The following is a 20,998-nucleotide window of genomic DNA, read 5'->3' as shown; positions in this document are numbered from 1 at the left end:
AAGGCTGTTAAATCACGTTGTTTACCCATATCTTCAGAAAAAAATCAATTCTATTGTCGTAGTAAACAACCTGCTTCCCTATTTATAATGGTCTGGTCCTCTAGCAACTTCAGCGCGAAATTATAATTTGCCTACAAACGTCAGGTGGTCATCATAATCTGGCCACTCAGTGTGAGTGTGTGTGTGTGTGTGTGTATTTACTTTTATTCTTATTTTTTAAATGAATTCAAGCTGGAAAATGATCATCTTACCTGATGCAACCACCTTGAACTTCTTCAGCAGCCGAATGTGGGTTTCTGGTTTAATGGTGTACTTCCCCAGATCTGCACAGCCGCAGCCTTCCAGGAGGGTGAAATAATACAGCAGCCTCTCGTGGTCCATGCCCCCGATGGTGGGGTAGATATACTTGACCATGTGCTTGTGAAAGGCTTCAGGGTCTGTCTTCAAAGTCTCAAAGAGATGAAGGGCTTGGGCTCGATTTTCTATTTCTACTGTGGACAAACTGAAATTAAGAGACAAAAAAATTTTGTTAAAATTTGGTTCCTTTATTAAACAAGATTTTTTTTTAATCCGGGAGGAAAGGCTACTTCTTTTATTTTTTTAAAAAACATTTTTTTATTGATTTCAGAGATGAAGGGAGAGGGAGAAAGAGATAGAAACATCTGTAATAATAAAAGTATAATATGCTAATTAGACCAGATGTCCTTCCGGACAACCTTCCAGACAAAGCCAGGGCTGCAAGGGAAGCCAGGACCCAGGTGCCTGCTGGCGGCTGGAGGGAAGCCCGGGTCCTGAAGAGAAGCCAGTGCTGACAGCCGGGGGAAGGAAGGCCTACTCTTGCATGAATTTCGTGCATCAGGCCTCTAGTCAATGATGAAAGAGAATCATTGACCAGCTGCCTCCTGCATGGCCTACACTAGGGATCGAGCCCACAACCTGGGCATGTGGCCTGACCAGGTATTGAACCGTGACCTCCTGGTTCAGAGATCGACGCTCAACCCTGGAGCCACACCAGTGGATAGGAAAGGCTACTTCTTACAAGCCCCTTCCTCCTGCCTAATCAGAGACAGTGAGCACCAAGATGCAGGTGGTTTTTATAAAGGAAAACAGGCGTGTTGAATGCCTCTATTGCTCAATGCGATGTTCATGTGCTCTCCCGCGGGTCTACAGCATCCCCACAGGCATTACTCACATGCCTGCAGCTGGAAGAGGTGCCCAATGCTTAACAGCCAGGAAATGAACACAGATCTGCCGGCTGCCACTCGGCATTATTTATTCATGTCACAAGACAAATGTAAAATCGGAGATTCATTACAGAAATGTAAACAACATTATTTCAGGGACTTAGGAAGCCGCGAGGGGCAAAAACAACCCCAACTTTTAGGCCTAAATATGACATCCAAGAGCCTTATCTTGATACTGGATAGACCCAAATTTGATACAATGCTCAAATACAATTAAAATCAGCAAGAATAGGCATTTTCACTTTCACTTGAATTAGCTGTAGTTAGGAATGCCACTTAAATAAAAACACATATTATTATTTTCATCTTGACTTAGATGTCTTTACAATATAATAAAAATGTTCTCTAATGTTTAACTGTCAGAAAAAAATGTTAAGGAGCTGTGTTTGGCTGGTCAATGTGTATTTTGGGGGTGAGAGGAGGGCTTAATGCTGGTCTTGTGTTTCTCCCACACAGAGCACAGAGCCCAGCCGTGTGGGTCCCACCCCCAGGTCAGTGAGGCAGCAGCCTGCCCCCCCCCGGGGCAGTGCCTGGCGCAGTGAGTGAGACTCCGGCAGTACCTCACGAAGTCAGCTGCACCTGGTTTCAGAGCAACTCCCGGGAAACATGACTCCCTTTTTACTGGAATGCCCACCTTCAGAAAGTGCCAACACGAGTTTTATACAGATAAAGTGAACACAAATTATGTCTTACAATTTTTATGAGTAGTAGGGATACTTAGGATGACAGCTCCAAATATAAAGTCCAAATAGCAGGTAATTTAAAAATGCTCTTTGACCTTTCACTTCAAGAGAAATGCTATTTTTCCATTAAGACGCGATTCAAACATGTACAAAATATCCGGAGCTAGACAAGGTCCCTGGTCTCAGAGATCTCCCTCCCTGTCTCCGCTGACAGCCTTCCATCCGGGACTCACAGGCTCTTTAATTGTGTCCGACCGAGTCTGTCCCCTCGCTAGGTGGTATATCATTTGATGGCAAAGATGATACCATATCTCCTTTACCTTTAGTTTCTCAGTGCCGAGCACCAGTGTGTGGAACACAGGACACATTCAACGCCCGTGCCAAACAGACGGGTGGATGCACAAACCCTGGGTGTCCTCCACACTCGGCGGGCACAAAGATTTCCAGAACTGGAAACTGAACAACAACTAAATAAGAGGATGGGCTGACAAATGCATGCAATTATATTCCAATCAAGAGCAGGGCCACTCAAGCTTTAACTTGAAAAACAGTCGCTATCAATGATAAAAGAAGGTTAGTGACAGAAGCACCTGAGTTGGCACCAGAGAATAGATGGAGTGAAAATAACAGGAACAGTTTCCAGACAAGAAAGCACAGGCCTATACAAGACACGGTGAGGGTAGTGGGTGGCAGGTCAGAAAAAATTCTTGACACTCTCACTATTCAAAATATGCAGTATATCATCTGAGAAAGACACTGTCTGTGTACACAGCAGAATATGAAAGCGACTCAGAATTTGATTCCCTTCATAATTTGCAGAGTGAAGTCTGAACACAATGGTGTGAAGCAGTAAATACTACTTCACGTCACACCACCGAGATGAGTCGTTTCCATGGAGCTTTGCAGGCAGAACCACATGCCCACTGGAGAAGGGGAAAGCTTGCGCTCACTGTGCTGGCTGCTGGGCCGGTTACATCTAAGTACCTACCAACCAACAGGTGAACGATCAGAGGGGTTAAGTGACTCCTAAGACGGCGTCAGATCGGCCTGGACTCATGTGGCTTTGTTCACCTTATCGCCACACCGCCGTGGACTGATAAGGCCCTGTGCCCGTGTCACAACCATTTCAAAAGCCCATTCTTTGTGTAACACCAGCCTTCGCTCTCTCTCCAAGAGCAGTAGTCTCCGAGTTCTCCTGTCACACTGCATTCCTAACGACCCTCGGAGACAAGCACTCAAGACAGACTCATCCACAAAGTGGACGGACAGTGACTAAACCACAACAGTTTGACTTCCTTTGTGTTCGACTTGATTCTGCACACCGTCTCTCTCAATCAACTTTACTTTCTCGCCCACCCACGTATTCTTCTGCGCCCACAATTCAGTTTGCCCGATGTGCAATTTTACCTAATTATCTTGTCAAGAGAGATACTGGAATACCTTTCCTGACACATGATAAATACCAGAACCTCCCTCTTCAGTAAATTACAACGTGCTAAGATCTTCTATAGATGCCAGCAATCAATAACCCATTCAGCAGCTTCCCCTAAAAGAAGCTGTGATCTTCCCTTTGGAAAAAGAAATGAAATCTCTACTTAGAAAACAATTCCAAAGAGCCCACATTCAAGAGTAGAAAGAAATACCAGGAAACCGCTGGGGACTTTTCACTCATCAAATTAATGATCACCCTTGGAAACTGTTTAAGGCTTTTTCTTGAACCAAGATTTAGCTCCAACAGCAGCTTATACATTTATATAATGCATACTTAACTTTCAGAGATTAACTGCAGGAAGAAATCAGTAGTTGTACTCAAAGCACAAGGAATAAATGGTTAGTGCCAAGTCCACGGTCAGCGTGTTCTGTGATGGCGTCAAGCTGTCAATCACCCAAAAACGTAATTCAAGAACAGCATGTGCTGAAAGGCCTCATATTCATGTAGGAAAACAAGTTTATTTAAATGCATTATTTCCTCACCCAGGCTGAGATGGAGTGATAATCCGGTTCCATTAGCTGAGGAAAGGAGCACTTAGGAGGGGAGAGGAGGGAGGAAGGAGACAGGGAGAGGGACAGGGCTGCTGGGAAGGGCTGGAGAGGGGTTCACCATTCAGATGCAGTCACTTCTAGGCATTTCCCCAAAGTCGAATCCTAAGAGTTGGAAGCTCTATGAATCCATATTAATGACCTCGATGGAGGGTGAACAGGCCTCCACCAATTCCTGCGGAGAGAGACAAGTCTACCCTCTCAGTTTCGAGGACTCTGACCTGCGGGAAACTAGGCAGACACTCACCCACCATGGCCTGGGAATGAAGCTGATGGGGCAGGTCTGCTCGTGAGGCCGCGTGGCAGCTGACCGTGTGGCTATGCAGGGAAAAGTGGGCAGACCATCATGGCATTGCTCCATTTGCCAGCATTCTGAACAAGTGTGCTTGTGAAACAAAAGACAGAATTTAACTTTTAAGGCACCTAGACAGCTGCTGAGAGGATCACGAATGAGTGTCTCAGTGATTTCCTGTCGCAGGAAGAGTTGGTGGGCCCTCTCGGAGCGTTTGGTATGAACCAGTGGTGACAAGGACAGCCAGGAGAACAGGCTGCGTCTCCTCAGCCATAGGACAACCCTGGCCCTGAAGCCTGTAATTTCTCATAAAATGTCAATTCTGACTGGTTTATAGAGTCTCATATTTTCTCTTTAACAAAAATATTTTAAGAGACACCACAGCACAGAAATAGGCGTAGCATTATTTATTGAGGACTTATACTGAGCACCATGTCACCTCATTTACTTCTCACAAAGCAGATATACTAGCAACTGGGGTCCTGACTTGGAAAACAATGGTTCGGAAGCCAGATGAGCGACACAAGGCTAACAGTGCCCTCAGGACAGACCCGCACATCTGGCCTGCCTCACCTGAGCAGGTCACAGAGCCAGGGTGTGAACGCAGGTGAGCAGGACTCAAAGCCTGAGCAATTTCCCTGGACGGAAACACTACAATGGGTCCTGCAGATGTTCTGTTCCACTGCCAGGAGCCTTTGCTGGGTGAGAGGGGCCTGAAGGATCACGGCATGAAAAGGAAGGCTGCAGATACATGGACGGAATCGCTTCCATTTTGGTAAAGGTGGTAATTAGCTTCCGTTTTCAGGACTAGTAGGTTTTGTCTTATGCACAACCCAAATCATAACCGTCGTTCTCTTTTCCCTGTAGGCCAAAAGGAAGATCTAAACCAAATACGCAGCCCAATTTTAACAACCATGTGAGACCTGTGACCCGAATATCTACATTCAACCTTCCTATGCTAACTTGGATTTTTCCTGGGCCTGAATTTTATTCCAAGGGCCAGACCAAATGATTTCGAGGGCCTTATATGGCCCATGGGCTGGACGTTCCCCACTCCTGCTCTAAGGTAAGGATACCAGTCCTGATAACTGAGGAAACTGTGGCTTGGGGATGAGGAGATGCTCAGTGCTACAGTTGGGGTTACGGGCAGATGTGGGAAGTGTGGTCTCACTCCAAAGCCAACGCCCTCACCACGAGGCCACATGTGTGCTGGCAGCTAACATTGTGTCTAAGCACCACAGACGTGTCCACAGCAGCCCAGTGATAGGGTTGGCCACTAAACTGGCAATGATGATAGGTCAGCCTCTGTCAGGGAGCTGAACTCGCCCCAGTAGAACCAAGAGGCTGAGCAAGCCAGCGTCTGCCATGTGGCCACTTAAAGCCATCACAGCAGTTTAAGAAAAAAAAGAAATAAAAAGAGAAAAAATAAAGAACAGTAACAAAAGGAACTCAATGTGGGTGTTTATGAGAATTCTCCTTCTGCAGAAGGGAAATTCCAAGAACAGCTGCCATTAATTAAGAACCAATCATGTGTCAGGTCCTGGGGGTTTGATTTCTACGATGAAGCCTCTTCGTTTTCATCACACCGGACTCAAGACCACAGGAAATGAGTCTGAGAGAACTGAATTGCCTCGGGCAGGGACACAAGCTGGGGAGGCACAGTGAGGAACTGGCCAGCCACGTGAATGAAGACTTACACTCTATTGTGTGAGGCTGCTTCCCCCGAACCCGTCTGAGTGCGCACGTGTGTCCATGCGCTCACCCAGGGCCTAGCTCCAAATTCAATCAAGGGGAAGGAGAATGTAAAATTAAGAAAAATCAACTTTTGGGGGCGGGAGTCTTTTAAAAGAAACAGTAGAACTAAACTTAAGGCAAATAGCATCAATTTTCTTGTGACTCTGACCTATTAACTTCCCATTAGTATTGACTCGACAAATAAATGCTGGGCCATTTCTATTGTATTAACAAGGCTGATTCTGATGCCTGTGCTAGCAAGTTAGATTGAATAGCAAGGCAAACGGCTGGGAGCACCAAACTCCACGGGCTCATCAGGAGGGTGTTTGTGTATGTCACTCACAAGCACCGCGCCAGGAGGCAACGATCTCCCGCTCCTGTAGTTGCTGATGGCTGCATCATCACTGCAATCAGGTCTAATGGCCGCCCTGAACAGTCTCGCATGTTATTTAATGCCTGATAATTTGTAATATGTTAAGAGACCAGGGAAGCATCCTGTTTGTACAGATATGACACCTTTTATGTAACATTCAATGAAAGGATGTTTAATAAAATGCCAAGGTATTTTTAAATGTGCGTACACACACACACACACACACACATATCATAAGAAACATGTATTTGAACATATTACTGTGCATCAAAACTGATTAGTTCAGTTCAGTATTTATTGTAGATGATACTATCACCCATATAGCAATTTCATAAACACTTAAAATTTGGATGTTAAACTTTCAAATAATTAACAAAAATGAATGATGCTAAGTTCTAAGCATTTCACCATCCAACAGGCAGACCCTAACCTCTCTGAAACCCATTCTCACCTCCTTCCATACTTTCAAAACCCTTCTCCCAGCATGTCACACAGTCTGTCACTACAACAGCTCCGTCACTGGTCGACATATCCCTACCCTGGCCTCCCTGAAATCCTTCCTCGGTACAGTAACTACAGTGACCTTATGAAATGTAAGTTACACCCATGACTCCCGTTCCTTTACCAGGTCCTCTAACAGCTTCCTATTGCTCTAGGGGAGAGCCCAGCCCCGAGGGGCCTGCATCCTGCTGCGGGTCTGGCTTCCAGGCTGCTCCCCAGTCCCATCCCACACCGGCTCCCCGACTCTCAGGGTCTCACCCACACTGTCCACCTGCCGGGCTCTCAGACACCTCGCGCTCCTTCCTGTCAAGCAGGTTATGCACTTGCCTGTTTTGTCCCCTAGAAAATGGTCCCTGCTCTCCTTGCAGTGCAGTTAATTTCAACTCAGTATTTCCGTCTCAGCTCAAGAGTTATTTCCTCAGGAGAGCCTTCCCTGACAACGGCAGATCCCTAATTTGGGCTCTCTCTTTTTTAAAAAATATATATTTTTATTGATTTTAGAGAGGAAGAGAGAGGGAGGGAGAGACAGAAACATCAATGGTGAGAATCACTGATCAGCTGCCTCCTGCATGCTCCACACGGGGATCGAGCCCGCAACCCGGGCCTGTGCCCTGACCGGGGATGGGACCGTGATCTCCTGGTTCCTCGGTCGATGCTCAACCTCTGAGCGACACGGGTGGGGCTCCGTGGGCTCTCTTATAGGGTGTCTCCACAGATCTGAGTTCACATCTGCTTAAGGTGCTATTCCATTACAATCTGCCCCCCACACCAGATTACAAGTTCCAAGACAGTTGGGATAATGCCTGCTTTTGTTCACTATAGTAACCCCATATCTAGATCTTAGTACAAAATAGAGACTCAATAAAAACTTTGAATAAATGAACGAAGGTTAAAGTATCTAACTCAGGACTATTTTTACTGAAAAACAAAAATGAACAGGCGATTCTTAGAATACTGGTGTGCCCCAGATGAATAAAGAATGTACAAGGACACTGGGCTACTGTAGTTGAGAAGAAACAGTGAGATTCTACTTTACACCCACGATTCTCCTAGAATAGACGGAAAAGACAGACATGGACATGAACTTTGGCACGGACTCTGCGCTTACCCACTGTCACTGAACAAGAACTCCAGGTGGGTCATGTACACCTCCCAGCAGGAGACGCCGTAGCGCTGCGCCAGAGACAGAGCGACCCCGTAGACATCCTCCTCCAGGGTCCTTCACGAGTCGGTGGCCAGCAGCGGGGAAGGAGAGAGAAACACGTCACCTCGAGCAGCACAGAAAAGGCCCATCGGGACTGCTCTCCGGCTGGGAGGGGAGCAGTCCTTACTCAGACGCTCCATGTAATTCAGGGAAAGCACTTCCTAGGATTTAACTGCCCCCTCTCACTGTGGTGCACTGCGACTGTCTAGGCGAGTGGCTCTCAGCCGAGGGCGATCTGTCCTTCAGGGGCTATGTGACTTGACTGCAGGCATTCTTGATTGTCACGATGGGGGAAGGGGAGGAGAATGCTGTTGGCATGCCAGTGGGTAGAGGTCAGGGAGGCTGCTAACCATCCTATAAGCCACAGGACAGCCCTTTCCCACTGGGGGAGCACACCCCCCTCCTGTGATGGGATGAGAGAGGGGAAGCCCTGTCTGAAGCAACCCTGAAAGTCAACACAAAGGACTGTGATCGGGAGCCCTGATGACTCAACCTGCTCCGTGACGTTCAAGTCCCCCCTTTCTGAGACAGAAGGGTCCCTTACTCCGCCAGCCCCAGGATGGTCTCCCTCTTGTACTGGTCGTCTGCGGTGAACCGCTGCACATCCACCCCCTTCCGCAGGCCCCGGAGCAGCTGCGCCTGCGTGAAGTCCAGGAGCCGTTCGTTGTAGTAGCGCAACTGCTCCATCAGCGAGGCCAGGTCCTCGGGCCAGGCTTCATGTCCACGTCGGGTCATGTGCCTGGTGACCATCGTGATAAGCTCGTTGGGATCAGCCTGTGAGTAACAACAACAACAAGTTACAGGAAGCCCGGCAGGAGTGGCTCAGCAGCTGAGTGTTGACCTATGAACCAGGAGGTCACAGTTTGATTCCTGGTCAGGGCACAGGCCCGGGTTGTGGGCTCGATCCCCAGTGTGGGGCGTGCAGGAGGCAGCCGATCAGTGATTCTCTCTCATCGTTGATGATTTTCTCTCTCTCTCCCTCTCCCTTCCTCTCTGAAATCAATAAAATATATTTTTAAAAATTATAGGAAGAAGGCGTGTCTACCAGGCACCTGCTGCTGGCACTAAACCGAGGCTCATGGGCCCAGAGAAGACAGCCGCAGAGGGCACAGTCTGCAGAGGGCACAGTCTGCAGACCACAGAGAGGGCACAGGACCGAGTGCAAGCAGGTCCCTCGGCTCCTGCTCGGCTCCTCTTCCATCTTGTCTTAGAGCTATCATAAGTAATATATTCCTGCCTTTTCAACTACCATCACCTACAACGGCTGTGTCCCCATTACCGACCATGGATCATTCGTCCTGGAAGTGGTCTCCGTCCTCAGGGCCCCTGGACCAGCTTTCCCGGGGCCTCTGCATGCTCTCAGGGACAAGGCTGCAGCTCAGTGGCCATTGACAATGCCCGACAACGAGGGGAAGTGTCCTCTCCAGGGCTGCGCTGGGGAAACATCCTCTTCCTAGACCAGTGATGGCGAACCTATGGCACGCGTGTCAGAGGTGACACGCAAACTCATTTTTTGGGTTGATTTTTCTTGGTTAAATGGCATTTAAATATATAAATATCAAAAATATAAGTCTTTGTTTTACTATGGTTGCAAATATCAAAAAATTTCCCTATGTGACACGGCACCAGAGTTAAGTTAGGGTTTTTCAAAATGCTGACACGCCGAGCTCAAAAGGTTCGCCGTCACTGGCCTAGAATCACCAACACTCCCGCTGCCGAAGAAGGCGCCCAACCAGTTTCTCCTCTGCTCCACGTGGGGCTCAATGGGATGCTCTTCTACAACCCCCAGCAGCTGCTTTAACAATGGGAAATTACTCAAACAGAACAAACCCGACTCTGACAGCTGACGGGAAGAAAAATATGTGGTTAACTGGGCACATTTATTTATATTAACGTTGGTTTGGGTGTCAACGAAGCAACAGCAGCTCAGCCATGATTTTAAAATTACTCTGGGAGACTGATGGCGTGAACAACATTAACTCAATCACTCCCAATTTCTGGGAAAACACAGTACATATTTTAATATAAGCAAATTAGGAAAAACTCCAGAATCTGCCTTTGTGTCTCAGACATATACCAAATTATAGGAAGCTGTCAGCAATTCTAATGTGTAGGCCATTATTTTGAGCTACACGGGAATTTGTCAATGCCAAGTCCATATTACAGACCTAGCCTGCTGTCCTCCCTCTTGACCCTGTTAAGGAAGAACCTGGGGTTACCGATAACAGCCAGTTAAAGAAATCCTGGGTTCCAACATGTGGATTTGAGAAAAGGCAACATTAGAATTCTCCCCAACCTCTAGGCAGACACTGAGTCCTACTCTCAAAGACGGGGCGGGGGAGGGGGTCTTCAGTCAAAAGGCCTGGCTTTGGAAACCAATTCTCCAAAGTCAGCTACAAACCCGTGTGCAACTAGTTCAACAAATATTCAGGACCAATTTCTTTGTTAGAAATACAATTTCAGATCAACAAATTATAGTCAGTAAAGTCCTATGCAGCTTAAACTACTTCCCTCTTCTCCTTTAATAAGCGGAAACAGTCCAGCCCCCCTGCACATAATTTCTATTTCCTATTCTTTGTACACCACATTTGTTCACTTTCCTAAGAAAAACTTAAGAGCAAACACCGACTACTTCAGTCTTCAGGCTGGAACAAGCACAGTGCTAGGCAATGTGAGCTGAACCTCATTCAGTGCTAGCCGCCCTGGGGCCAGGTGCCTGCTGGTACCCTGTTTTACAGAGGCGTGAGGCGGCGGGCAGGAGGCCTGAGGCCATTCTGGACAAGTGGCAGGTGGGGCTGTGACTCCAAGCACAAAGCCCCCCAGAACCATCCCGTCATATCTGTAGGCAGGGGAGGGTCTGGGTGGGGCCAGTGCGGAGAAGAGCTCCCGCCAAGGGTAAGTAAGGCCTGGCCTTAGAGTCCTGTGGCCGACGACCGACTTCAGGGATGGGCTGATGCTTCACTCCACAGCACATCCGACTGCCCTGACCTTCCTCACCCCTTTCCTGCACACACTCACACAGTGTAAAGACACGTGACCACAGAGGACACTCAGAGGTAGGTGTTCAACTGGATATTTGATTTGAGCTGTTTCTAAGCCCTTTGTTGTTTCCTCTGCAGTAGTAACAGAGAATTTTAGAATCATGGGCAAAAATACCACTTCCTGTTCAATCCCTTGATATGCAGGCGCCTCCTTTTAAAATTGCACCCTCATAAAGTGGGGCATGAGGGGCATCCTGCTAATTCCTTGATGATGGGTTTCTGAGTGTCTCCACGTCTGTGGATCATAAGAAGGTGCTGAGTGTACAGAAGGTTTTCAATACGTCCACATTTTGTGTTAAAACAGAATACCAATGAGAAGAGGCAACTCACAAAGTCTTCCAAGAAGGGGACAATTAGTTACGGGAAACTAACATGGGGACTGGGGTCAAAGAGCCCGGATCATGGTCCCTGCCTCACGTTCAGAGCCTCACGTTTTCCATTAGTGACGCTGGAGCAATTCCTCCTGTCCGGAGCCCTACAGAGATTAATGAGGCCGAGTGGATGGGATGTGGTCAGCTCTAGTTCTCTACACAAACCGTTTCCTTGACATGATCACCACTTCCTATCCCTTCCTCGGCGAACTTGAGTGTCCATGCTTACTTCCAAACTATAATAATAAAAGGGTAATACGCTAATTAGAGCAGATGTCTTCTGGACATCATTCCGGATGTCCTTCCTGACCAAGCTGGGGCTGGAGGGAAGCCAGCCCGGGTCCCGGGTGCCTGTGGGAGGCCAGAGGAGGGAAGCCTGGGTCCTGGGTGCCAGAGGAGGGAAGCCCGGTGCTGTCAGCCAGGGGAAGGACGACCTACTCTTTGCACGAACTTTCATGCATCAGGCCTCTAGTATTTTAATAGGAATTCTACACCTGGGTTTATCACAATTTCTCTCAAAATACTCCAAAGCACCCCCAACTCACCCCAACACTTCACCTCATATATACATTAATTCACTCCAAGCGAACATTACAGTTCCCACTGGAGGCTGCCATGCCTGCTGCACAGACACCCTCCTACCAGCCCCATGATGCCCACCGAGGCCATTGTGCCTGCTGCACAGATACCCTCCTACCAGCCCCGTGATGCCCACCAGAGGCCATTGTGCCTGCTGCACAGACACCCTCCTACCAGCCCCATGATGCCCACCGAGGCCGCCATGCCTGCTGCACAGATGCCAACCCACACTTCAGCATCACAGCCGCAGCCCTGCGGGAAGGAAGGACTCCAACCTCCTGGCCTCGCACCGAAGTCACTGCCTCTGCGCAGAACACATTCAAACCTCTCCGTTTCCCACCAAATGCAACGCATCATCGTGGGTCTGAAAGCTGTTAGCCTCTGACAAGCTCGGAAGGACCTGACAGGGGCTTCAAAACCAACCACGGTTGGTATTCAAAGGGAGGCTGCACACACCACGGCTGCAAAAACGAATTGCACCAAAAGGCATCTGAATTTAAAATGAAAGTGCATGGAGTTAAATTATTCTATTACTTTTCCAACACTTGGCAATGCAGTTCTTTGGGGGGAGGGGGGGTGAATAAAATATGATTTCTTTAAAGAATATGGTCAAGTCCCTGTAACAATGAAAGATTCATAAATATTCATGACAACAGAATGCTCCATGACTTAATCTCCTGCTTGCTAGTTAGAGGTAATCAATCCATTCTGGTTTATGGTCTCCATTTCTGGGCATTATTGCGGGGAAAGTTTGAAACAGGTGGTGTGCTTCCCCTCTAGGGCTCTTATTTGCTTGAGATAATTTTATACTCGGTACTTTCAATCAAGTAGCTTTAAAAAAAGCACACCACGTTGTAGAAACAGTCTACCATAACGCTTGGCATTCAGCCCTGCTGGGTTTGCTTCTCCAGAATACAAGACTAGAGAATATGCTTCCATTATTATGATTTTATCTTCTGAAACTTTTTCAAAAGAATGCTAGAAAAGATCACACTTCAGGATGCATTTATAATAATTACAGACATAATATCTTTGTGAAAACACAGAACAGAACAATGTGTATGGCCCACTCAGATTTGTATAAAAACTGTCAAACGGACACAGCTCTCCACCAACTACTTCTGGCAGACACAGAGGGAAACGCTGCCTTTGCATGGTACCCCATTTGCACCACTTGAGTCTCTTGGCCATGTGCACCTTGTGTTTTGAACATAAGACCAAGTTAACCAGGACAAGTACCGGAAAAAAAATTTTTCTCTAACTGAGCCCCTGCCAGTCATCCCTCTATATCACTACACAGCACAACGGAGGCGGCGCAGGCTGCTCGGAAGGTCACCCAGAGAGCCGCCGAGGTCCCGGAGCCCGTGCTGGGGGCTCAGGACGCTTCTGTCAAGAGGCACAGGCCTTTTCTCAGAAAAAACGCACCCAATTATATCGATGCTTTTATTCAAACCTCGTAATCTGCCTAAATTATCATCCCCGCAGCACAGCACAGCCGGGGGTGGAAAGGCTATGGCAATGGAATCCAGTCGTGCCGAGAGCAAGCGATGCTTCGCGGAGCACCATTATGTGCAGGCAACAAATGGAAACCACGCTCATTTCAATTTCCACGATGATTCATCAGGAGCTAGCCACATTTAATTCCACACTCAGCGGTGCTGTTTTATGCACAGGAAGATGCTGAAAGACCCAAATAATGAGCCATTAGGTATCAATGGGAAACTCAGCTGTACCTAAACATCAGTTATTGTGCCAGGAGGGTTCCTTCAAACGCAAGATCCGCCCTCCAACTGCGAAACTGCAGCCGAAGACAGGCCTCCACCTTCCGCACAGGCCCACAGACCCCGAGCAGCTAGCTGCAGGGGGGCCTGGGGAATGGGGAGATGGGCTCCTGCCTTCAGCAAGAGCACGTGGGGAGCAGACGGCACCTCACAGTGCCGGACAGGAACTGCTCCAAAGGGTGTCTGCTGGGAGCAGAGGAGGCTGCCCCCTGGGCTCCACTGAGCTCAAGCCTCACCCTCACCTGCTGACAGTGGGAGGAGGAGGCATTCCAGAGGGGCCTGCAGGGGTGACAGGATGCTAACTTCAGAGAAACTTTAACTCTCAACAGTTGAACATGAACTTCAGGAGAGCTGGTGTCAGGATCATGGCTGCGGGGAGGCGGAGTGGCCCGTTCACTGAGGCCTTTCCTGTCACATGCAGTTGACACTGGACCCAGGGGTCAGGGTGAGGCACCCCACCCCTACCCCCCGGAAATGGTCCACCAGGCCTGCCTGCCAGAGATCACCCAGGTCCACACCCAGAGTCCTGTCTTCTCCTGAAACAGAGCTGGTGCTGCTCTCATCTTGTCTCTATTCAAAGGCTACCTTCTGAACTCAGGTCTTTGCTGACCATGTTTAAGCTGCACTCCTCAGACAGGCAGACGCGCGCACACACGCGCGCGCACACACACACGCGCGCGCACACACACGTGCACGCGCACACACGCGCGCACACACATTCTTGCCCTTGGCTGTTTGTTTCCATAGCTCCTATCACCATTTAACTCAGTATATATTTTATTTACTCTTTCTGTTCATGGTGTGCCGTCCCCGATAGAATGTCAGTCCTGGAAGGACGAGGGCTTTTATACATGCAGCTCCCTGCTGCTCTCCCAGGACCTAAACACTTCCTGACACAAAGCAGTCACCTGATACATACCTGATAAAAGCACACGCATGTAATCTGATTATTACATATGTACTAATGAACTGTTCATCAATTTTTAATCTAGTTCATATTTCACATGAAAATACGCCTGAGATATAAAAACTAGACAAAGGAAAATGACCAGAGTATGGAATAAAGTAACTGTACAAAGCTGTAGCTATCAAAAAATAAATAAAAAGGTTGGAATTCCCAAAATAAATATATCATGAGGCTAAAAAGAAAACATTCCTGTTTCTTGGCCAAAGGTCGTCACAAGGAAACTATGTCAGAACCACACACACCTGCCCATGAGGACGATGCCCTGGGAGACGAACCTGCACTGTGGATGCTCCCAACACCCTCCTCTTGTCAAGAAAACTGATGAATCAGAGCCACGGTGCTGCCGCGAATGGGATGTTTTCACATACTGACAGGTGCCTAGGTTCTGAGGCAGCTAGACCTTGGGCACACGTGTGAAATGACTTCTCCAGTCTGCTTTGGGCCAGGGGAAAGAAAAGTCCTGCCTTCATAAAATCTGAACCTTGGCCCTAACCGGTTTGGCTCAGTGGATAGAGCATCGGCCGACGGACTGAAGGGTCCCAGGTTCGATTCCGGTCAAGGGCATGTACCTTGGTTGCGGGCACATCCCCAGTTGGGGGTGTGCAGGAGGCAGCTGATCGATGTTTCTGATTCTCTATCCCTCTCCCTTCCTCTCTGTAAAAGTCAATAAAAAATATTTAAAAAAAAAATCTGAACCTTGGATTTGTGTGCAAGGTGGATGGAAAAATCTGATCTATTTTGTTTTGTTTTTGGTTTTTTGTTAATCCTCATTAACAAAAATTTTTTTGTTAACTGATTTTTTTTAGAGCTAGTAGAAGGGAAGGGGAGAGACAGAGAGAGAGAAACATCGATGTGAGAGAGACACATCAATTGGCTGCCTCCCACACAGGCCAGATCAGGGCCAGGGATTGAGCCTGCAACTGAAGTACATGCCCTTGACCAGGAATCGAACCTGAGACGTTTCAGTCTGCGGGCCAATGCTCTATCCACTGCGCCAAACTGGCCAGGGCTATCTATTTATTCTTAAAGTGGTAATTCTCTTTCAATGATCCAGTGCAAAAAGTAGATCATTTCCAGTGCTGACAATTGTGCTTTCGCTCAGCAATTAACATACAAGTCATCCAAAGGTTGGTGACAAGTAGGCAGAATATGTTTCAACATTTCATCTGGACAATGGCTACGCTCACGTTTACAGCTTAAAGATAAAAGTGAGCACTCCTCATAGAACTGCACTGCCTGCCTTCCTGAACTAGACCGACCACCTTCCCTTTGGGCAGTGCATTATAAAGCCAATTCTTCATTCCACCTTTCTGCTACTTTAGCCTTTCCTAAGACCTTTGTAAAATAAAGCAAATGGCAGAAAAGCTGGGGGAGACTCAGCATTCACAGTAAACATGAGAAACTACCTCTTACAGATGCCCGGGAAGAACAAAGGCTGTCAGCTACTTGGGATGCATCTGGGGGCAGAGCAGATGGTACCTCCAAAGCGGTAAACACAGGCTTTAACTATTGTGGAACAACTGTGCCTCTGCTCAGGAGAAGGCAGGAACCGCCATGGCTCAGGAGTTGAGCAATGACCCATGAACCAGGAGGTCATAGTTTGATTCCTGGTCAGGGCACATGCCTGGGTTACGGGTTCGATTCCCAGTATGGGGCGTGCAGGAGACAGCCTATCAATGATTCTCTCTCATCATTGATGTTTCTCTCTCTCTCCCTCTCCCTTCCTCCCTGAAATCAATAAAAATATATATTATTTTTAAAGGCAGAAACCATGAGGACTCACCCTGTAAAGAGGATGGCACCTGTCCCGGAAGCACGGAGCCAGCCGGGCATAGATCTGCAGGCTGTAGTAATACGCTGCCAGGTGGAGAGACAGAGCCGAGTGGGACTGCTTGTCAAAGCACTGGTTGGCGTCTAACACCTAGGAGGGAACGTGATGGCGTGAACTCAGCTGAAAGGAAATCAAGACCACCATAAACCATGACCTCGCTAGTCATCACTGCAGAATTTTGACTCAAAGTTTCCATCACATCAACTCGCTCTCTCCTTGATATGACAACATTAAAATTCAGGAGGCACGATAAAGGCAGACCCTATGCATGCAAAGGCAGATTTAAAATCAGCATTCCGGCTAACATTGTAGGATTTACTCTCTACAATGTACAGTGTTCATGTAAAACAAGCAATTCCCATGAGCAGTAGCTCTTTAATTAATTCACTTTTAGGTCCTTCTTTCTAGAAAGGGTAAACTTACCTGCGGGAGGGCCAGGAGGTAAGCGAGAGCCAAGGTCATGTCACTGGGTAACGCGTCGCTTGCTAGTTGCAAGAGAACTGAACACGGGGGAAATGCATTAGTTTATTTGAGGATCCGTATGACATGCATAGTTACTGAGTACCATGTCTTCAGCCCCATATGTTTTCAACAGACAAGTGGCTCAGAGAACTCCCTGAGACACTTAGTGAAAGTCTACGCAGCCCCATCTAAATACAGACACGTGAAACCATGCCAAATGGTCACCTTGCCTTAACTCAAATGATGCTGTTTGTTACTTAGACACAAGGAAATCCTGTTGGTGTAGCTGCAAAGTCTGAGTGCAAATAGATCAAAGAGGATGGTGCCTTAAAGCGAATCCTTTGATTTTAAAGGCCCGGGCCATGCTATAAAATTATGTTTATCAGTGGCAGCTAATGGGGAAGGTGGCCTTATATGTACTAATGATCAGAGCAACAAAATATCTTTCTGAGCACAAATCCAGGACAAATCTTTGATTACTACCATGATGATGACATGGCTTTGTTCCTGCCAGGTACACCCCTCTTCATCACAGCCCACAAAGAACAGCAGCCACTTGCTTTTTTTTTTTTTGATTATACAATATCGTAAAACATCCCGACCATTAACAGCTTTGCTACACAAAAATGTAAGTGGCAACAGGCAAATGTCACAGCTTTAATGAAGGCGCATAGGCTGCCAACACCGTCCGTGTCCTGAGCAGGGGTGTGAACAAGGACCCAGGCCACTCATTCAGATGGAGGAGTGAGCGCAGGGAGCCCCATGCAGTCACAAGGTGACCCGTGTTTAGAGAACACAGGTCCTCCTGGCCGGCTGATGGAGGGGAACACTGTGCACGATCCAGAGCAAGTGACATCTGACTTCAGAAGCAGACCACATATTTTTCCAGATTTCCCTGCCTAATTGTGTCTCACTCAGATTAGAAATTAGGCCATTGTATAATCCGAGCTTAGCTGCCAGCCGGGCAGCGAGTCCGGTGGCGGGCTAAAGAGTACAGTACAATGGTAACTGGCGGATCTGGATGGAAGGTATACAGAAGTTCACTGTAGAACTGTCTCAACTTTATGCACATTTGAAAGTGTTCATAGCAAAATGCAGGGGAAAAGAAGAAGGAAGATCCCTTCTGAGAATTGTCAAACGCTCAGGCTCCCTGTCGGTCACTTCCCTCCCAAACGGCTTTCCTGGCAGGCCCTCTGGCCCGGGTATGCCTGCCTGCCTCCAGCACTCACACACTGGTTTTCCGGCCACACACAGCAAAGGACCTCCCACTCCGAGACTGGGAAAATGGCCGGTGTCAAGTACAACCACCACCCATGCGCCCCCAGGGAGAGAGGAAAGGGCTTCTCTCTCTTCCCTAATCCCTAACACAAGTGTTGCTGAACTTACCTCATGACAACTTTTCCTCCCACAACTGGACCACAGCCCCCTGATCTCCACCACCAAGTGCCCAGCCCACAGCCCCTGCTAGCTAACAGCGGGGTGCTTGCAGGAAACCCATGGGGAGTGAGGCGAGTGGCCCCACTCCACCCGGGCATCAACACTTCCTCGGCAGCCCTCACTGACACCCAAAGAGTCTTGCAAAATAGAATGCAAACCCCACCTCCAGGAAGAGTCTCAGTCTTGGAATGTGCAAGTCACTTGAAGAAACACTTGACAAAATTATAAGAAGGATCTGATGTAGACAGTCCCCCAGGGTCTCGCTGGGACCCCCCTGATGGCATGCTGGCTATAGACTGAGTCACAGTGATGTTACGTTAAGATACACACACACACACACACACACACACGTATATGTATATGTATATGTATATGTATATGCATATGCATATGTATATGTATATGTATATGTATATGTATACGTATACGTATACGTATATATTTAAAGAGGCCTGCCCTACATTTAGCAGTGCATATGAACTTAATTTAATTTGCAATGTTGGTTATCAATCCTTGAGTGCAATTTTCTAAAACAGTTCTCCAGCCCAAACCAGGTGAGACCTCGGCCTGGGCCTGCAAGCACTAACTGCAGAATGAGTGCCCTGGAAAGCAGTCTATGATCTATTCCATTCCAGGACTGAATTCACAGAGGAAAGCTGCTCATGTTATCGATTTGGGAATCATTAGCCATTAAATCATTCATTTAGCTAAATAAGTAATGATCAATTTTCTTCAGCTAGTTCTCATAAAAACCTTTTCTTCAACTTTATTAAAAAATCTGAAAAGTCAGATAATGCTGGGAAGTGTAATTTACATTATAACCTACTTCTGAACCCAAGTCAAGAATCACATTTTTAAAATTTTTAATTTGGGTCATTTATCCTCTATAACTCTTCAATTGTGCTGAGTTTCTGACAAATATTTGGTAATCTCAAATAGTCAAAGACATCTATTTCAGACATTAGAATTACTGATAACAACGTATTTAGGAGCAAATGGAATGGTGTCTTTGGTAAACTTGAATATATTATTTTTAATTCTTTTAAAAAAATCTCTACGTGGAAAGATATGCCACCACACAGAAAATTCTGAAGATGAAATCCATATCTATATGTCATGAAGCAAATACGAGTTATTAACACACAAGAGGAGGAAGAAATATTTATTGGTTACTTTGTACCGTTCACTATAAGAATCACTTTGCATAATTAGCAGCTTAAAATAGGAACTCTATCATATGTATCCTTTTAAGTCTTCAATATTATAAGTAGCTGAAGAATAGAAGGTAATAAATGTCTTAAATAAATGAATGATGATGTCAAGTTAAGCCATTCAGGATTACTGAAAAGTGTGGCACCGTTTTTCCTAACTCGTTCATTCGGATTTATTTACCGTCCTCCTAATCTGAGGTGCGTACCTTCTGTCGTGGGGAACACCTCCTCCCCTTCGGTTTTCGTCTCGGCCAGCTTGCCAGTTCGCAGCAGCACTTCCGCAAAGCTCTCCACGGGGATGTGCTGGTAGGTGCCGTAGGTCACCTGGGACTGGACAAAGGAAGAATGCCATGGGGAAGGGGGTCCTTTTCTATGAAGACATTCTTAGAATACACAATTGCAAGATTTTATATCTGCTGGTGACTGGAAGGATGACTTCTCACTTAGTATTGCATATTTTGTGTAAAATTATTTTAATCTCATAATATGTTGTTATGTACAAAAAACAAATCACAGGAAACCAGTGAATAACATGATTAAGAAGGAAGCCACAGAAGTTAATTCTCAGGAAAATGTCCATTTTTGTTTATACTGAGATGCCCACAGCAGTGCGACCGGCACAGCGACGTGCTTAGGCGTGCTGCCCTTACCTCTGCGACAAAGGGATTGGAGAGGACAGACTCATAGAAAGGGTGGCAGCCTTGTCTTTCTAGACCTTCATTGGCTATGGTTCCGCTTCGATACGCGTCACCAAATTCTTGCCCCTAAATAGAACGAAGTGAAACAAACAGTAGATAAAATGAAAGAGAGCCTGTGGATAAGAAGCTGAGCTGGAGGGAGGGAGGGAGGGAGGGAGGGGGGATTTCAGGAGTAGCAATCAAAGTGCTTTGTGTGATCTACAGAGAGTGTGTCAGCGCGACACCGTCGCCAGCAGAGCTGGAGGAATAATTACCAACTCGGGGGGCCCTGCAGCGCCTCCGAGTGTCCTGGTCACTCTGACATCAGTCAGTCAGGAACACGGAAGCGACTGCTATTACACCTATAGCAAGCTTTCCACACTCGTCGGAATAAGCTTCCTAAAACATCATTTCGTGCGTGTTGCTCCCCGGCTCAGAAACCTTTAGTAGCCTTGAACAATGCAAACAGCCAACAGTGTCAAGTCTAAACTATGTAGGATAACATTTAAGTGAGTAAATGTTAGCTGACATGAAAGGCTAGCTCTTCGCTCCACCCACACTGGCCTGCTG

The 20,998-nt window shown here is 47.2% G+C and overlaps 1 protein-coding gene across 1 annotated transcript in view; it reads right to left on the bottom strand.

Annotated features, from left to right (window-relative positions):
• Positions 1–20,998, bottom strand: part of NBAS (neuroblastoma amplified sequence) — a 189,893-nt gene that overhangs the window by 39,324 nt on the left and 129,571 nt on the right. Inside the window, exons 38-44 of the mRNA XM_006767606.2 lie at positions 20,402–20,515; positions 19,958–20,081; positions 17,065–17,141; positions 16,594–16,731; positions 8,616–8,845; positions 7,976–8,086; positions 252–502 (exon numbers count right to left, since the gene is read on the bottom strand). Of these exons, the coding sequence (XP_006767669.1) occupies positions 252–502; positions 7,976–8,086; positions 8,616–8,845; positions 16,594–16,731; positions 17,065–17,141; positions 19,958–20,081; positions 20,402–20,515 (1,045 nt within the window). The remainder of the gene's footprint in view (positions 1–251; positions 503–7,975; positions 8,087–8,615; positions 8,846–16,593; positions 16,732–17,064; positions 17,142–19,957; positions 20,082–20,401; positions 20,516–20,998) is intronic.

The sequence above is a fragment of the Myotis davidii genome, unplaced genomic scaffold (genome assembly GCF_000327345.1).
Source record: "Myotis davidii unplaced genomic scaffold, ASM32734v1 scaffold238, whole genome shotgun sequence".
NCBI lineage: Eukaryota > Metazoa > Chordata > Mammalia > Chiroptera > Vespertilionidae > Myotis > Myotis davidii.
The sequence above is the reverse complement of the archived record's forward strand: the minus strand, read 5'-3'. Positions and strand labels throughout refer to the sequence as shown.